The sequence below is a fragment of the Chenopodium quinoa genome, unplaced genomic scaffold, assembly GCF_001683475.1.
Source record: "Chenopodium quinoa cultivar QQ74 unplaced genomic scaffold, ASM168347v1, whole genome shotgun sequence".
NCBI lineage: Eukaryota > Viridiplantae > Streptophyta > Magnoliopsida > Caryophyllales > Amaranthaceae > Chenopodium > Chenopodium quinoa.
This window is the reverse complement of record NW_018745413.1, coordinates 3,739,648-3,759,724: the sequence shown is the minus strand read 5'-3', so window position 1 is coordinate 3,759,724 and position 20,077 is coordinate 3,739,648. Positions and strand designations below refer to the sequence as shown.

Sequence of the window (20,077 nt, the reverse complement as noted above, 5' to 3'; positions counted from 1 at the left end):
AATTTAATATAATGATCACTTTTATGTTAGGCTTTCGAAAAAGACAGTAAATGTTTTCCTTTTCTTTTTCTCCATATTCGGTCCGGTCTGAATTTAACTGGTTTGGTTTAGTCTGATCATATAGTAAATATAACCGGTCTGGCCTCCAGTTCTTAAATTTTAAAGTATTAGTAGAGCTGTCAGAATCTGACCCGAACCGTTAAACCCGACTGTTTCGAATCGATCCGAAAAGGAACTGAACTGTTTAAAACCCGTATTTTGGAAATCGAAAACTGACCCGACCCAATTTTCTCCAAACCGAAACTGAACTAAACCGAATTTGTGCAAACCGTTACTAACCCGACCCGTTATCAAGCCAAACCGTTACAACCCGAAACTGAAAGCAACCCAAACCGATTACGTTTAAACCCGATAGTAACCCGACCCGTTTTAAACTGAAAATCGTTAAAACCCGATAAAAATCCGATAAACCTAAATCGTTCCAACCCGTAACCCGTTGTGACCGAACCGGTTATAATCCGTAACCCGTTGTGACCGAACCGTTTACGACCCGTAGCCCGTTATGACCAAACCGTTTAAAACCCGTAACCCGTTATGAATGAATCATTTACAACCTGTTACCCAATATGTTTATGATCTAATCTGTTTCAACCCACTACTCGATAAACCCAACTTATTTATGACTTGACTTGATTATAACATGACTCGTTCCTACACATTATCTGACTAATTCGACTCGATAATCATCCGACTCAATTTTAACCCGATATGATTTTGATTAGAAACCCGTTTCGAATTGGGTAAACTCGTTTTCAAACCAACCAAGTTCAATCTAAACCGATTATAACCGAAACAATAATGGTTGGACCCGATTTCACCCGATCTATTTTGAACCGAAACCCATTTTCGAATCGACCCAGTTAAACCCAAACTGATTATGACCCAAACCAATTACGACCCGTCCTGATTAAGACCCGAACTGTTTTTAACCGAAACCCACATTAAATGGGCTAAACCCATTTTCAAACCGACCCAGTTCAACCCAAATTGATTATGACCCGAACCATCTAGAACCCGACCCGATAAGGGCCCGATCCGAATAGAAAATGCAATTAAAAAAACCAAACCGAACTGACCCGATAATTTTCAAAACCGACCCAAACCGACCCGCTTATTATTTCAATCCGTTATAAACCGACCCGTTATAACCCGAAACTGATAACCCAACCCAAACCCTAACCGTTTAACCGAATTGACACCCCTAAGTATTAGTATTTGACTTGTTGAGTTTTGGATTGATCAACAACCGTTATTAGGAAGGTGTGGCTTAGAAAGTTTCAATTTCGACATGCTACTTCAGTCCTTGCATATTATATCCACTCTTTGTTGTTTAGTGATTTTTAACAATTCAACTGTCTAAGAAATAGAACATTAGTACAAAACTACAAACTATCCCTAAGATAAGTCGACATCAGACAATAAATATAATCACAAAGAAGTATAAAACAGAAAGTAGCGTTTACTAATATTGTAGAAATTTTTCTTTCAAAAAAAAAATATTGTAGAAATTTCAAAGGGTCAATTGTGTATTGCCATATAGTACACGTTAATGGTGTTATGTCATTGAATTGACGACATCATGCTTACTAAATATATATGCGAGTACTATTTAAAGAAGTCAGGTATTAGTCGTCTTATCTCGTTTAAGGAAGATAAAGATGGCTGGAGGAGGAGGAGGAGGGCTGGACTTTAAGGCTACACCATCATGGGTGATAGGATCAGTAGTTTTTGTGATTGTTGTTATTTCTTTGGTCATCGAAAAATTTCTGAGTTACCTTGGCAAGGCAAGTGTTCTTTACTCTCTTCGACTAATAGACGTTTCAGAGCTGACAGATTACTAAAATAACGTGCTATGTTTCATGTTTGTAGTTATTGAAGAGAAAGGAGAAGAAACCTCTTAATCTGGCCTTGAAGAAGATCAAGGAAGGTGAGTTTCTTATTAAAATTTTCGCCTTTGTTTGATTGTTGTAGCATGTTGATAGCTGACTGCTGTCCTGTACAACTTTTTGATCTTGTAGAGTTGATGCTATTGGGGTTTATATCTTTGCTGCTTACTGTTTTTGGAGATAAGGTTCATACGGTGTGTATACCAGAAAAACTTGCTAAAAAATGGCTCCCTTGTAATGATGATTCGGTTCCTGCCGGTCTTATCACAGGAGGAAAACGCGGCCTTTTAGCTGGCAGTAGTGAGTCTAACTGCGACCAGGTATGACACTCTCATATCCAGCAAGTACTGTCTGAAAATATGTTACATTTAATGAGAAGGCAAGCGGCTAATTAGTGAATTGACATGAATTTCTACTGACTACTGCCAAGTATATATGCTCTCAGATACTGCAATTGACAGCTTTCAAGATTCATGACTTTTACAGAAAAACATTACAAAGCCTATTCGTTGTCTTTACATTTGCAGGGAAAGGTACCTTTCATATCGAGTGGTGTCCTTCATGACGTTCATTACCTCATCTTTATATTAGCAGTTGTCCACGTACTGAGCTGTATCCTGATAGTTCTTCTTGGAGAGATGAAGGTAATTTCTTATGCATATCATCTCTAGGTGCACGAGAGCCATCCATAGCTTAGATGTATGAACTTATGCCAATAAACCATGTTCCCAATTTAATACTAATGATATTCTACTATGTCATAACAATTCACAAGCTGCAGATATTTCAGTGGCGGAAGTGGGAAGATGCTATTAGAACGCAGATTGATGCAGATTATGGTAATGAATTAAAATCATTTTTTTTATTAGGATTCTGATCAGAACTATGAAAATTCCAGCGTTGTATTGTGGATCTCAATTTTTTATTGTCATTGTTGTTGATACAGGTAACAATCAGAGAGTACTAGATGTTAGAAACCTCTCATTTGTCAAGGACCGGTTTGATGGTAATGATGCCAAGTACTGTAATTATGTGGTATGTAGAGTTTGTTAAAATCACTTTTTCTCAACAATCCAGTGTGGATATAATAAGTATCTGTTCCCCCTAAAATGGAATTAGTATAACTTAAGTAGACGAAGGCAGATCATCTACAGCTTTATTTACATTTACATTCTGCTTTCAGATTTCATTCTTCAAGCACCTTGCTGGGATTGTAACAAAAGCCGACTACACAGCTATGAGAACAGGCTTCATTTTGGTAATTGTTATTTGTTATCAAGTCTTTACAAATAGAGCGAATAATTGGTTTAACTACACTTCATATCGATAGAGAATGTACACAAAATATTCTTTATCACATATACTCTGTATTAAGTAGGGATATATAGTTTCCTTTCACTATTCTGTAATTTTCCCCCTTGTTTTCCTATTTTTTTGATCATTACACAGTAAACATAATAAAATTCCTGCTTCATGAGCTCATCTTTATTTCTTTTGCAGACCCATTGTGATGGAAATCTAAGGTTCAACTTTCACAAATACATCGTATATGCATATGAAGCAGACTTTAATAAAATTGTGTCTATCAGGTAAATCACTTTTTAAGTAATTCGTGAGGTCCTCAATCATTCATTCTTATGAATATCTGCATCATTTCTGGTTGCAGTTGGTTCATGTGGCTGTTTGTGGTTATCTCATTGACACTGAATGTTTCTGGTATTTTATCTAACATAATAGCCTCCCTATCTTCCTCAAATGTATGGTTTATATAAATGAATGGTGCAGTGGATTGTCTTAACTTCATTTTTTCCATGTGCAGGTTGGAATATATATTTTGCGATTGCGTTTATCCCCTTTATTGTAAGTATTAATAGATAAAGCAATCAGTACTCCGTATTACTCAAATCATTCATTATGTTTTGTAAGCTTTGATCCCGAAGTTTACATATACTTCCACTGTTCTTTTTTGTTTGCTCCATATTCCTCTTTGTTTGTTCTCTGTAATGAAGTAGAATCTCTTGATGTCTTCATTACTTCATTAACGAAAAGAGTTTTTATCTTCAGCTCTTACTAGTAGTTGGCACCAAACTGGAACAAGTGATCACAGAGCTAGCTATCTATATAGCTCAGAGGAATACTGTCGTTTTCGGAGAACTAAGAGTTCAACCATCAGATGACTACTTTTGGTTCAACAAACCCAAGATTGTCCTGTTGTTGATCCACACCATACTTTTCATTAATTCATTTGGGTCTGCAATCTACTTCTGGACATGGGTTAGATCTTACCACCTTGAAACTAAAATACTAATTCGAAATTAATTATATTATTGCAAGCTCTTAACTTCAACTTGACACATGATCTGCAACAGTTTAAATTTGGTTTACACTCTTGCGAAATGGGCACACCAATATTCGCGCTCTCAAGAATCATTTTAATGTAACATTACTTTAATACCTTTTTTTTTTTTTTTTTTTCTCAATTTATCAGTCTTCGCACTTCTATAAACTAATTAACCTCGTTTCATACTTCCTTGCTTTAGGTTGTTGGTTCAAACCATTTGCAGTTACAGTACTTTACCGCTCTTTGCTATTGTCACACAGGTATATCATCCTTCCAGCTAGTGATCATTATCGAGAGTAAATAAAGTACGAAGTGATAAAAAAAAATAACGCACAAGATTCTTACGTGGAGAACCCCTCCTGAGTAAGGAGAAAATCCACTCTTGATGCCCAGATCAGAATTTTTAAGAGATAAATGACAATCACTTTAATTGTGTTCATCTTACAACTTAAGGTGTTCCGCATTTAAAGCTGCTTCAAAAAAAAAAAAAAAAAAAAAAAGTTGAAAATGCAACTTTCTAGCTTCTAAAATCTACTGCATAGTTCTTTCTTTTATTAATTTTGGATTTGGGGGGGATCATCCCAACATGTATTAACTCTGTTGTTTTGTTATTAAAGATGGGAAGTTCATACAATAAGGAGGCTATGGAAAGATATGGCAGTGGGTTTAACAGACCTAATGCCATTGCAGACCGGACTGCAGAAGGAGCCAATGCAGCAGCATCAATTGAGATGGCCAATCACCAGGAACAACATTGAATTATTTCAAACTGCAATCGATGTTATGCGAGACTAGTTGTAAGCCGCTTATAAATAAGACTTAAGAATGTCATGCGTGAAAATGTATAAATTAGCACCATTGCAGTGTTACAAGGTCTTGCAGATTGGATATATACTACATAGTACATGTTTATATAAGAGTTTTATTTTTTCCTAGAGCAAACAATCAACCCCTTATTTCTTGTTCTATGAATTTACTCTAGAATAACATTCTGTGCAACACAATGGGAACAGAAAAAAAAAAACAAAAAAAACAAAAAACAAAAAAAAAAAAAAAGAAATTGTACTTTAAGATGGAATTACTGAACTGCAATTTACTTTGCATTCAAATAGATCATCCTGAACTGCAATTTACTTTGCATTCCAAATAGATCATCACAATTTGTATCTCGCATCTAATAACTTGATTGACAAATGCAGAAGGAAAGTGTATTATGACACATGACAAAGTAAACATCATAACGCATAAACACTTAAGCAAGCTGGCACTTTTCTGTACTTTTTTAGTTGCAGACATGATAGAGCAGCATATGGTCAATCATACAAGGAGAAAATACAATTTGAAACCAGAGACCCAAGGTACAGAAATGAATAATGTACAACGGTTATGCATGAGTGTAAGCTATAAAATTGCAATGTAGGGATATTGATAGCAATAGATCAAGATGCACCAAGCAGGCAGACAATGTAGCTAATTGTCTTCTGTTTTGACTTTTATAATTAACGAGCCAAGGGTTAGACAGCATGATTATGCTCATTTTAGACCATATCTATGTCCACACAAGCTAACATAGATACAGAGCTTTTGAACCAGACTTCCAATCACAAAAAGAAATCTCAGTGTATGATTGGGTAATTCTGAACTACTCGGATATGGATTCCGCACACAATATATATTGAAGTTTATATTCCATAAAACTTCAATATATCTTAAATGTTAATATCTGCAGTGCAGACACAAAAATCATCATGGGATATAGTATTAAACTAACAAGTTATATTAAACAAAAAAATATCTATGCTGAGATCAAATGAATAATCTTCAAATGATTTTCAACTGCAACTTAAACAGCACTATCTTAGCAATTAAAAGCAAGTAGCCATGAGTCAGAGAATTGAGAAAGAAACTGGGATTGACTTTGAAACTTGGAAGACAACTTTTAAATCTTCCTAATATAAACTAATGAATTAATGCATTATTGGTAAGTCAAGGCATTACCATTTCTCCTGAACAAAGATGTGCAAGCACATTCATCACGATAAATGTATCATTATGTTAGGATACTATTCACAGAGCCAATTAGAAAAGGGTGACACCGGAAATCAGATAGATGGCAGGAGGAGAAGGAGGGCCATCGTTTGAGTCTACACCATCATGGATCATTGGAGCAGTGGTGTTTCTGATGGTTTCTGTTTCTTGGTTCATCGAAAAACTTCTTAGTTTCCTCGGTCAGGCAAGTCTCATCCTACCCCTCCCATAGGCATCAGACCTTATTCTCTATACATTTCTCTCTTTTCAAAGCTAAAACCATAAAAACGCTTGCAGATGTTGAAAAGAAAGGAAAAGAAGCCCCTTTATGATGCCTTACAGAAGATCAAAGAAGGTTATTTACCAACTTCTAGTTCCATGTCTTCTTTTGCTTCTTTTTTCTCGCAACTGAGTTCTAAAAATTCACTTGCAGAGTTGATGCTGTTGGGGTTTGTATCGCTGCTTCTGGCTGTTTTCCAAGATGATATTGCAAGTACGTGCATATCAGAAAAATTAGCCAAGAAGTGGATCCCTTGTCATGTTGAAAAGTCAACCAGTAATGATATGTCCCATTTTCAGATCTCTCATCTTCCTAGTGGAGGACGCCGCCTTCTAGCTGAGGAGACCACCTTTTCTTGCCCAACGGTATTCTTTTGGGTCTTAAATCTGTCTTGCTAACATTGTTTGCCTGAAACACAAGTGGAATCCTTCATTTTTTACCCTTTTAATATCTGAAGGAATTCTTTGCCTTTTTTTTAGTCATCAGTTTGCCACATTTAGATATTTAAATGTCAATTATTCTACTGTGTAATCTTGCTCAGTAAAACAGTAGGAATACATTGCGTAAAAACAGATGAAAATGCTTAATGCACGACGAGCATTCTATGATTCCATACGAAACTAGCAGTAAACTATTCTATTATATCTTACAAAATAAATGGATGAACAACAAAGCATATTAAAGCAAAACTTCCACATGCCATTGACCCCATTACAAGCTCGCTCACTCCCACCTGTTGCTGTGCAGGGAAAGGCCCCTTTTGTATCTGTTGGTGTACTTCATCAGCTACATTACCTTATATTTATATTAGCAATTGTCCATCTGGTGAGCTGTACAGTCACAGTTCTTCTGGGAGAAGTGAAGGTGAATTTTTCTGCAATGCAAATCTGAGTGGTTTCAAGACATCGTACAGTAAGAAAAGCTTCCAATCTAATGATTCTCTTGTTGTATACATTGCAAGCTGTAGATAAGTCAGTGGCGGAAGTGGGAGGAATCTATAAGAAGGCAGATTGATGTTAACAACGGTAATCTCTTTCTGTTGTATTGGTAACTGTACGCTAAGAGTTGATTCCAATAAGTTCCAACCATTTTAATTTTAAGACTATGATGATCATGTTCATACAGATACAGAAAGAGTCATCGATATCAGAAGCCTTACATTTATTAAGGAGCGGTTTGAAGGTGTTGATGCTAAGAAACGAAATTATGCGGTGAGTAAATTTAAATCACTCGAAGTTGATCCAAAACTAATCTTATCATCAATTGCAATTTTCAGTTCACTATTTGATGTTCTATATGAAATCATGCTTAGAGTTACAACGTTATATAGATTACAGTATTGCAATGCTACTTAGAGACATTTCTTTCACTGGAAACCTAATGAAAGAGAGATGGCCAAAGTTAGGATTTTACAAAGACAAGATATCATATCAGTCCTTCAAAGCAGTAGCAAAATTTATAAACTTGCACATACCATAACTAAGCATAGTTTTAAGTTCAAACCTGTATGGCTTTATGAGAAACTTAACCCTGAAGACCATTTCACTCATTATAGCTTAAAAAAACACAATGCACTTAATTTCTTGCAGCACAAATTCCAGAAGTGAAACTCTGAAGCAACTTAGACAATTCCAGAGAAAAAGAATCATGAAACTGAATAGAAAAGAAGTAAATAATCTTTAGCATAAGAGAAATGGAGGAACTGAGGAATTACTATTTCTTGAAACTATCCTTATTAATTTCTCACATATATATATTATAAACCATAGAGGAAGTCTCAGTATAACTTTCACAATTTTCTTTCAGATGTCATTCTTCAAGCACCTAGCCGGGATAGTGACAAAAGCAGATTACACAGCAATGAGATTGGGCTTCATTTTGGTAATAGTGCCATGTAAAATGACATCAAGGCTTGAATAGAGTTTATTTCACAGCATTCTCTGTTTGATGTTTTGTAACATCGAGATCCTTTTCTCTTCTGCAGACTCACTGCAACGCGAATCAGACGTTTAACTTTCACAAGTACATGGTGGTATGCCTATGAAGCTGATTTTCAGAAAGTTGTCTCAATCAGGTAATTACACTTCATACTAGATTAGTATTCTATAATATATCTCATTCTTCTTTCTCTAATGTTTACTTTTATTTTTTGGCTGCAGTTGGTTTCTTTGGATTATGGTTTTTACTTCCCTGACACTCAATGTGGCAAGTAAGGAGGGAGTATACATATTTACACATGCACACACGTATATGGCTGTATGTATTTTTGATTGGTTAACACTAATTGCAGGTTGGAACATATATTTTTGGATATCATTCATCCCCCTGATTGTAAGTAGACAATACAAAGTATACACTGTTTATAAATGCATTGCAGATCATAGAATATCTTCATTAGATACTAGAAATACCGAGTACATAGCTCTAACACTTACCTGATTTGTATCTACAGCTCCTACTACTCGTTGGCACCAAACTGGAACAAGTGATCACAGAGTTGGCTATCTATGTTGCTCAAAGACATTCCGTGCTTGTCGGAGAAGTCAGATTTCAACCATCAGATGAATACTTTTGGTTCAGCAGACCTAAATTTGTCCTTTGCTTGATACATGTCATCCTATTCCTGAATTCATTCGGGTTTGCAATTTTTTTCTGGACACTGGTTAGACCCTCAATCCCTTGTTAAATGTTAACTACAAGTCAATCCAGAATATAAAAATTTCTTAAAATTGACAACATCTTGGTGTTTGATCTGTATGTGACAGCTTAAATTCGGCTTCCACTCGTGTGTCATGGGTGAAGCAAAATATGTATATGGTAGAATAAGTATAATGTAATACAAATCATTTTGCTTGTTTACCTTATTATTAATGTATCATATGAAATATAAATATACTAATCTGAATTTTCATTTTCTTGTGTTAAAGGGTGGCAGTTCAAACTATATGCAGTTATAGCACTCTACCACTTTATGCAATAGTGACACAGGTAAAAAAAGAACAAATCAGTTACTCCATATTACGGAATACTCGATATCAAAATGTTTTAATTTCTAATGTGTTACTGTTACTTGTAACGTTTTTTCTGTTGAAGATGGGAAGTTCTTACAATGAGGCAGCAATGAAAAGGCATGGATTTCTGAGGAATGAAACGCAACAACTTGAACTAAGATGACAATCAGCAGGGGGAACGAATGAACGATAACATTTCTGAAAGGAAAATAAAAGAACTAAACAATGTGTAGGAATGAGAGAAACACCAACTGGACTTACTCTGCCTTTTTCCTTATCAGTGTCATCACTCATCTTATCATACAATGTAAGAACAAGTAGACACTTTTTCAGTATAAACTAGTATGTGACCTAGGCACTGCCTCACGTTTTTACAAATTACAATACAAGTAGTGATGCTAGCAATAAATTAATTGAGGATTATATAGTTGACAGCATGTACATTGTATATTTGGAACAAAATGTTTAATATATATCGAAAAGAGAATTTAAAGAGTCTGATGAATCTCTTTTGTTCTTAGTTTGGAATTTTTTATTCTCCATTCAAACATGTATATGTGTATTTATGTGATTTTCATTCAACGAGGATTGGTGTTTGAAACACCTATCATTCTATCTACGACGGTAATTAATGCTTGCTCTGTCACTTCAAAGAAGTTTATGAACTGTGCTAGCTGAAGTAACCCAGGTAGAATTTAGGAATTTATTAAAAAAAATCTAATTTTGGTTAATCACACCTGGAGAAAAAACAATTACAAAGAAGGGTCTTCATTATTCTTCAGGTTTCAACCTATAATTTAAACCACGATTATGAGGCACGTACCTATTATGATAAACTTTCGGTATAGAATAATGAATGATGAATTGCTATAAAGGGCTGTCAATATACTTGTATATTGCAGACAAATTTGACTGTACTAAGCAGCCAGATAATCTGATGGTATATATCCTTAGTTAGTTGGCCTTAATTATTTCAATAATATTCTAATTTACATTTGGTAATCTTTAAGAGAAACTCATGAACTAAGTCAAGGACATGGCAAGGTAAGGTAATCACAAGTTATTTTAAAATCATATCTATGTCAACACTTTCCGAAACTATAGGAATAGAGTATTACACATAGCATTCATTACAGGCTTTCAATCGCGTAAATAATTTCTATGCATGATTGAACAATTCTTATTTATTCCAACATGTATAGCATATAGTACAATATATATTACCTTAGTGTTAAACTTGGATGTAAAAACAATAGTACCTGTACTGTACTGCAGAGTGCAAACATCAATTGCGAAAAATAGCCATGCAAAGCCATTGAAATAGATTGACTAACCTTCCAATGATTTTCGATACCATCTTACATAGAAAATATACTAGGAATGGTGGTTGCCTTTTCAATATTGCTAAAAAACGTTTGACAATTCTTAGGCTAGCTAATACCATTATTAATAAATTATGAATACAGATGTGCAAGCACATTACTTGTGACAAATATAGAGTATAAAACCATTAAGGTTATCTTAGGATACATTACCGAGATAGTTGGGAAGAGTGACTGCACAATAGCTAGGTAGGAAAGGATGGCCGGAGGAGGAGGAGGACTACCCTACGAGTCTACGCCGTCGTGGGTGATTGGCATAGTGGTGTTAGTTATTGTTGGCATTTCTTGGGTCATTGATAATATTCTTTGTTACCTTGGAAAGGCAAGTCTTTTCCCTCCTAACCCTAAACTGTTTTTTTGCTTTTTTTTTTATTTTTTTATTTTTGCTGTAAAGAGAGCCGGAAGGGCAGTGATGTAGAAGAAATTCGATCTCAGGTCTTGAATACCACCCCTAAGATTTTAACCAACTAAGCTAGTTGACATCCATTCTTGTTCCAAAACTGTAATTAGTCCCAAGAATTTTGTCTCTCGAAACTAAAAACAGTATGTATGTTGCAGATGCTAAAAAGCAAGAAACGAAAATCTCTCTATAAGGCCTTGCAAAAGATCAAAGAAGGTGATCAGATAATAAAACCTGTACCAGTCATACCTTTTTTCGGCTGGTGTGTTGTGTCATAACGAAACTTCTCTTGCAGAATTGATATTGTTGGGCTTCGTATCTCTGCTGCTTGCTGTTTTCCAAGATGACATTGCAAATAAGTGCATATCAGATCATTTGACTGAGAAGTGGATCCCTTGTCGCGATGACAAGTCAACCAGTAAAGCTACCTCTCATCTTCAGATTTCCAATGGAGGACGTCACCTCCTAGCTGCTGAGGATATCTCTTCCTGCCCATCGGTACTCTTTCATGTCTTAAATTTGTCTAGCTAAAAATAAATGCATGAAACATAATCAAACTAAAAAAAAAAATGTAGAAACCAGGCTTTTGATGATCAATTTCAACATTTTATCTGCAAAATTAATTGTGTATTTTCATTTTGATTCAACATTTATTCTATTAGTGTCTTTAGCATGAACATAAGGAATTTCTTATTTAATTCTCTACTCAAGTAATCGTCATAGCACTCATGTAAACCTGGAATGTTAAGCATGAAACATTATAAATTGATTAGTTGTCTTAAAATCTTAATGATTTTAACAAACTAATGAATGCAACAAAAAAAAAAAAATATATTAACATCAAAAATCAAAACTCAATAAACAAAATTTAGTAGAAGTGGTTGGATCCTCTGCAATCTAATCATCAACATTTTGTAATTGTGTAGGGCAAGGTTTCTTTTGTATCTATTGGTGTACTTCATGAACTCCATATCCTTATCTTTATATTAGCAATTGTTCATGTGGCGTGTTGTACATTGACGGTTCTTCTAGGAGAAGTGAAGGTAATTTCTATACTTTAGACACCTTTGAGAGCTCTAACAACTCCGGCGAACTGATAGATCACTATGTGTGCTAAATGCTCCTCACACGCTACAGATAAGTCATTGGAAGTGTAAGGATTAAAGTGTTCAACTAACTTGCAATCAACCCACAATAGCAATGAACAAACAAGCATAACAATCAAGAACAACTTTGAAGGAATTAAAGCAAGTAAAAGGAAGACAATGTTACCGTGGGAAAACCCGAGAACCGGGAGAAAAAACCCACCCTTGCACTATGGAGTAATATTGATGATGAATGAACTCAAGAATTACAAGCATGAATTGTATAGAATTCAAATGCTCCTCACAAACTCTCTCAAAACCTCTCTATGTGTTTAAATGTTTGTGAATCATCAACAAAGAGGCTTAGAAAAGGTATATATAGTCTAGGTAGAAAATACAATCCAACGGCTAAGATTAAAGCAAATCGCACAAGCCGAAAACGAAGCGACGAAATAGGGAGCAGGGAGGTTCGGCCGAACCTACCCAGAGTTCGGTCGAACCTGGGGTGGTTCGGTCGAACCTCCTTGGGTTTGGTCACTCCTCCTCTAGAAATGAAAACTGGTGCACCTACTGACTTAAAACCGGGTTCGACCGAACTTTTCACAAGTTTGGTCGAACCTTAACAATAAGGCAGCTTCTATGCAATCTCCTTATGTCTCCATGTATTTATCTATCTCCACACTAATCCTAACAGGAAGAAGTGGGAGAGATCTATAAGGAAGCAGAATAAGAATGATATCAATAATGGTATCCCGAAAAAACCTTTAGTATCTCCTTCCATTTTTTGAAAATCAACCATTAAGGATACATTTGAGGTTTTACACAATTTTTTTTTTTTAACTGCTAACAGTCTATGATCTTATATTCTTTTAGATAACAGAGTAATACATGTCCGAAGCCTTACATTTATTAAGGAGAGGTGCAAAGGTGATGATGCTAACAAACGACATTATGTGGTAAGTACTAACAGGATGGACTGATATTATTACAGTTGTAATTTCATGAAATTGTTGTTGAAGATTTACAGGTCTCGTTAAACCATCCTACACTTAAAAATGGTGCAAAACAATAGAAAATATGTTTTTAGTAATTTGTACGACCAAATTATGAAACAATCTCTTTGCATGTTACTTCAAAGCAAGTTTCCTAGCAGCTTAACTATGGTACTCAAAGCTTAACAAAAGAGACTTGGCCTTTGTAAAAATCATTAAACAGACTAGACAATCGATCTGCCAAACATTCAGACCAGCCGTGGTATCTATGATCTATGAACATTATTACACACCATATGCATATGTTTAACCACAATAAACATAGGCTTAACCACATACATTAAAGCTCTGAACTCTGTAGATTCTATTATTCGATTTAGTACATTGCAGACTGAGATAACACTAATGTCACGACTTTGGCTCAGCTAAATCTTCATCAAGTACTCGAAACATATATACATTAGTCATTTCTTGAAACCAATCCTTTGTTAAAATTAAGTATAACCTGTTAAGAAAGATTTAGTATACTTTTCAGGATTTCATATTTTTCTTTCAGATTTCATTCTTCAAGCATCTAGCTGGGATATTAACAAAAGCAGATTACGCAGCAATGAGATTGGGCTTCACATTGGTAAATTATGTCTTTGTGCGATTTTATCATATTCTAATGAATTAATCTTAACAACAAGATTTATTTTGCCTTCTGCAGACACATTGTAACACGGATCAAAGATTTAACTTTCAAAAATACTTGGTGTATGCATATGAACATGATTTTCAGAAAGTTGTCTCAATTAAGTAAAATCTCATTTCACACGGACTTCTGTAACATCTTATTAATATTGACCTCAATCTTTACTGTCCCTAACATTTAAAAAAAAAAAAAAAAAAAAATCATTGCAGTTGGTTCCTTTGGATATTCGTCGTTATTTCCTTTACACTCAATGTGGCAGGTAAACTTTGTCCGAAATAACACAAAAAACTCTGTAATTTACATTGTATTACTTAACTTAAAAATTGTGGCAACTAATTTATTACTTATACACACATAACATGTTAAGATTCATTGCAGGTTGGAACATATATTTTTGGATATCATTCGTTCCCTTGGTTGTAAGTACCTCAAAACATAGTCATTTTTACATTGCGAACTAGCTTACTAGCAGTACATAACAAGTAACATTATCAGATGGATTTATACAGATTTGAGATATCGAAATTCTTGTTTGTTTATAGGTCTTACTTATTGTTGAGACCAAACTAGAACAAGTGATCACAGAGTTAGCAATCTATGTTGCTCAAAGACATACCGTGATTGTTGGAGGAGTACAAATTCAAACTTCAGATTCATTCTTTTGGTTCAGCCAACCTAAATATGTCCTCTTATTGATCCATATCATCCTTTTTTTTAACTCTTTTGGGATTGCAATTTTCTTCTGGACATGGGTTAGATCTCCTACCCTTTACCTGTAGTTCTAAGTTTCATATTACTAATTTTATAACTCATATAGACTGACATCGATCTTGGTTCATTGTTGATATTTATGTTACAGCTAAAGTTCGGTTTCCACTCCTGTGTCATGGGTGAAACTAAATTTGTGTATGCAAGAATTGTTATAATGTAAATTACTTAAACTTTCTTATTCGTTGATTACATTAAATTTTATTAGGATTTAGGTGTAACATATTTAATTGATCTTATGAATCTTGTTTCTCATTTGTTGAAGGGTGGTTATACAAACCATATGCAGTTATAGCACTCTACCACTTTATGCAATTGTGACACAGGTAATTATTTCATGACCCTACTCATTTTTTAACAACAGAACAAGGAATGATGCATTATAACTATCGATAAAAATAACTAACGTAACAACCGTTGACATCATCTCCTATTTAAATTGTACAGATGTCAAGTTGTGGTAAATAATTTCCCGCTTAAATCAATTGCTGACATCATATTCTATTTTTATTTTTACTTTTTTTTAAACCTTCTTATTTTTTACCTTAAATTATTAAAATATCTACTGAGTACATTTTTTTTTTAAGATAATTATTATATTACGAAGTATGTTATTTTTTATTTTTTTTTTACATTATTATGGATTTATAAAAAAAAATTAAAAAAAAAAAACTATCTGGCTTCCAAATATATTTACTCCCGATTTAAGAGTAGTCTGTACTGTATAATTTGGTTAAATTTTACCATCTTCAAAATTATTTAGATCTAAATACCATTGCAATTAATGGTTTGAAATTTTTTATATATCGTCAATCGCACGGGGCTAATTTGGTTTATAACTATAGATCACCGTGCATGGCACGGGATCTAACCTAGTGTTATACGAAAGAAATGTCATAATGTGTATGTTGTATTGTTCTATTGAAGATGAGAAATTCTTACAATAAAGAGGCAATGAAAAGGCTTAGCATTGAGTCTAGCAACCGTGTTACAGAAGGCAGCAGTCCTGAAAGATCTGATACAATTGTATCAGTTGAGATGGAAAATCAGCTGGAAGGACAAGGAAGTATTCAGACTGTTGAAGAAACAGAATAAATAAGTCATGATTTAGCAAACCACTAATAAATTGGATAACTAGAAAACATTTGGCAATTTTTAAGATAATAACTATTGGTTATCTAACCCTACTTGATAACCGATTGGGTATGATGTATCATCGTTTTTCTATTTTTTGTTTTTCATTTTAGTTGACAAGTTTTGAGTTTGAAACTTTTCAGAAGCTCTAATTTAACTATCTTGCGTGATTTACTCCCACCAATGTAATTGTGTAATATGTTTTCGGATTAATCTCGAGGTTCATTTTCATTATATTTTCAAAATTTTTAATAACATATTATATAATTTTTTACATTGGCACGTGTGTTAGGGCCTGTATTTATTTACTTAATTTCAGTTCAGTTCATTTCAGCTCCAATCAGTTCAGTTCAGCTCCTAATTTCCCTCTCTCATAAAATATTCATTTCAGCTCAGTTCAGTTCAGTTCAGTTCAGTTCAGTTCAGTTCAGCTCCAATCAATTCAGTTCAGCTCTGTTCAGCAAATGTGAACAGGCCTTTAGTCAAACTATTGCAAGTATTCAAGATTGATAGGAGTATAAGTTCTATAATAATTATTACAAGATCTTGTTGGTTATTCATGCAAATGTATATTTTTTTAATTTAAAAAAAATCTAACTTTTTTATAAAGTAATCACTATATGTAATATAATATTTGTGTAAAAAAAAAATTATAATTTAAATAACCTTATATACTAGGATATGGTCTGCTTCAAAAAAATAAAAAGTAAAGTAGTTTGCGTAATTATAGTTTTAACGGGTTTTTCACCATATGCCCCCGAATTTTTATAAAAATACACCATATACTCTTGATTATTAATGATTTTTAATTTGTCAATCATTAGAGCTAATTATGAACCGAAATCATCCTAAATACATTCCCCTACCTCCGAAACTACCCACATTCTTTTTTCCCACCCACAAAACCAACCTAAATTTCCTTTTCTCATCCTCAAAATCAATCATATAAATATGGTTATGGTGATTTGGAGTGGTTTTAGGGGCTAAATGAAGAAGAGGAGTGATTTTGGGGATGAGGGGAGAGATCTAAGGTAATTTCGAGGTATAATTAACCAAATTCCATTCACCTTATTTTCATTAAGGGTATATTGTGAATTTTGTAATAACTTAGGGGTCTATGATGAATTTGAAAATTTTCATGGGTATATGGTGAATAAACAAAAATCTCAGGGGTATGTGGTGAAAAAATCATAATTTTAATTATGAGAAAAAAAAATAATAGAATACACAAAATTGAGTATTGAAGAGTTGGAGGGCTACAACATTAATTATTATTTATTACGTAGCATAATATTGATTAGATAATTAAGATACTTATCCTTGGCGTAAATATGTTCAAAGTAAGACTTTGTTCACTTCACCTTATTTTTGCTTAACTGAAATTATTTTTAGTGAACTGAAATTTTATTTGATAAAATTAAAATATTTTAATTAAATTAAAATTAATTTTACAGAAATGAAACTATTTTTAATAAACTAAAATTATTTTTACTAATACTCATTATATGGAGTATTACTTTTTTAAAGTTAGTGATTTTTACGAAATTGAACTGATTTTCACTAATCTGAATTTATTTTTAAAGATTTGAAATTACTTTTATTGAATATTATATTTTAAGGTGAAATGAACATTGGTTAATAGGGTTAATTGACTCCATTTAATATTTGTAAAATTTTTTAGGCTCTATTCTATTATCCGATCTTATTCTTATAGAGAGAAACAAGCTTTCACATATTTTTAACCCGAAATGGTTGTTGAATTGATATTACTTTTGCTGCATTTAAGTTGTTTTTTACTCATATTAAATTATTTTTATTTGCTGAACTTCAATTATTAAAATAAGCTTAATTCAGTATAAATAAGTTCAATTCAGTAAAAATAATTCAGTTCAACAAAAATAATTATTTATCAATAATAATGAGTCTATTTAATTAATATAAATGTAAAATAGAATGAGTAATAATAGTTTCATTTATGTTAAAATAGTAATTTTAATTTAGGAAAATTAATTTCAGTTCAATCAATGAATTTCAATTCAATATAAATAATATAAGTTCATCAAAAATAATTTATTTTAATAAAAATTATTTCAGTTCAACAAAAGCAAGGTGAACACATAGAACAAGCCTTACTAATTTTTACTGATTAAAACTTATTTTTCTTGAAATATAATTATTTTTATTGAATTTAAATTATTTTTATTGATAGATATTATTAATTGAATAAGGTGAAGTAAATATCGCAGAGTAAAGTTTTACTTAGTTGAAATATTTTTTAGTGAATGTAAAAGTATTTTTACTTAATGTAATTTGAAAAAGGTGAAAAGAATATGGTCTAAGACCTTATTCTGTTGTTCACTTCAAGTTATTTTTGCTGAACTCAATATATTTACTGAAGTTTAAAGAACTACAATTGTTTTGCTTAATTGAAATTCTTTTTACTAGCTAGTTCTCTATTATTTTTCTTTTTTGAAATTTTGATTTTCATTGAACTTAACTTAACTTAACTTATTTATACTGATATAAAATTATTTTAACTGAATTAAACTTATTTTTACTAATTGATGAAACTAATCTTTACTTAATATTATATTTTAAGGTGAAGTAAACAAGACCTAATATATGTTAAAAATGTTACCCCATTACCAAATTTCACATAATATTATGTAAAAATTGCACGGAATAATCTGATCTTTGCCTCATCCGCCCAAAATAATCCCCCCTTTCGATTAATTTTTAATAATCCGACCTTTAATACTAATCCGCTTTAAATGGTCTCAAGTGACATGTAACCGGTTGAGTAGGTAAATTTTTTTAAATTAATTTAAATTAATTTAATTTACACGTGTCACAATGTGATTGGTCAAAAATAACTTTTAATTTTTTAAAAAAAATGATAATTACTAATTAACATTAATTATATATATTTAAACAAAAAAAAAATAACTTTATTAACAATATAATAATCAAATTATTTTTTAAAAACAATAATTAATAATTAAAACCACAACCAGCCACGACCACCTCCCCGCACCACCATCGTCCGGCCGTCCCTGATCACGTCCTCGCCGCTACCACCAAATCCCCGCCGCACCCAAGCCACAGCCTCGCTGTGCCCAGAATATCGTGACGGGGAAGAGTTGGTATTTTCGAGGCTGGTTGGTGGTTCAGGTGGAGGGGGGTCGGCGGTTCAAGGGGAAGGGGGGATTGTGGTCGGCGTGGCTCTCCGACGCCGGGGGGGAAGGCAGGGGGTCGATCTGGTGGACGGTGGTTGTAGTGGGCGACTTGGCGGCCGTGGAAGGTGGTTTGGTTGGTGGGTGTATTTTTTATTTTTTTTTAATTAATTTAGTATAATTTTTATTTTATTTTTTCTTTTTAAATCAACATTTTTTACTTTATTTTTATTTTTCAAACCAATCAGATGCTTACACGTGTCGTGTAACTTGATATAACAAGTTAATTGACTGGTTGGGACCATTTAAAGCAAATTAATATTAAAGGTCGGATTATTAAAAAATAATCGAAATGTGAGATTATTTTGAGCAAAGGTCGGATTATTGTGGACAATTTTTCCTAATATTATGCTAGACATTAAAATCAATTGATATGTCTAAAATTTGAACTATGCTATCAAATTGTTTGAACTAAATTGAATTGGGGGGGGGGGGTTATGTATCACGAATCACGATATTAGATTTAGCTTGTTTTCAGTCTGATTATCACATGTTAGTTAGGCATTGGATACGGGTAGTGCTGTCAAATTTCAAACCGAAACCGTTTAACTACCCGAAACCAACCGACCCAAATGAGAACCGAACCTATTAAAAACCGATTTTGTAAAACCAAAAACCGACCCGAACTGTATTTAAGTAAATCCGAAACCAAACCGATTCGAATAATGTCAAACCGTATAAGAACCGAACCCGTTAACAAACCAAACCAGTTTTAAACCGAATTGAAACCAAACCGAACCGAAAAAGAACCGAATCGTTTGTAACCCGAAACCGTTTCCAACC

The 20,077-nt window shown here is 33.3% G+C and overlaps 2 protein-coding genes and 1 pseudogene across 3 annotated transcripts; all 3 read left to right on the top strand.

Moving 5' to 3' along the window:
• Nucleotides 1–1,564: 1,564 nt before the first annotated feature.
• On the top strand, nt 1,565–5,229 carry LOC110713345 (MLO-like protein 1). Of its 2 annotated transcripts, none has more exons than XM_021891802.1 (14): nt 1,565–1,844; nt 1,930–1,987; nt 2,079–2,266; nt 2,474–2,590; nt 2,722–2,785; nt 2,893–2,981; nt 3,130–3,204; nt 3,447–3,535; nt 3,613–3,662; nt 3,766–3,806; nt 4,011–4,220; nt 4,316–4,383; nt 4,487–4,547; nt 4,905–5,229. In XM_021891802.1, the coding sequence occupies exons 1-14, from the start codon at nt 1,719–1,721 to the stop codon at nt 5,043–5,045; spliced, it is 1,377 nt and encodes a 458-aa protein (XP_021747494.1). In that variant the 5' UTR covers nt 1,565–1,718; the 3' UTR covers nt 5,046–5,229. The 2 variants fall into 2 exon arrangements, with proteins under 2 accessions (XP_021747494.1, XP_021747495.1); XM_021891803.1 differs by having other exon boundaries at nt 1,566–1,844; nt 2,728–2,785.
• A 105-nt stretch (nt 5,230–5,334) lies between these two features.
• On the top strand, nt 5,335–10,123 carry LOC110713346 (annotated as a pseudogene).
• Nucleotides 10,124–11,062: 939 nt separating this feature from the next.
• On the top strand, nt 11,063–16,022 carry LOC110713475 (MLO-like protein 15). The gene is made up of 14 exons (XM_021891917.1): nt 11,063–11,604; nt 11,684–11,886; nt 12,315–12,431; nt 12,526–12,539; nt 13,168–13,220; nt 13,347–13,429; nt 14,022–14,096; nt 14,175–14,263; nt 14,369–14,418; nt 14,538–14,578; nt 14,702–14,911; nt 15,019–15,086; nt 15,193–15,253; nt 15,855–16,022. Exons 1-14 carry the CDS (start codon nt 11,538–11,540, stop codon nt 16,020–16,022), a joined length of 1,299 nt encoding a protein of 432 aa, XP_021747609.1. The 5' UTR covers nt 11,063–11,537.
• Nucleotides 16,023–20,077: the final 4,055 nt, after the last annotated feature.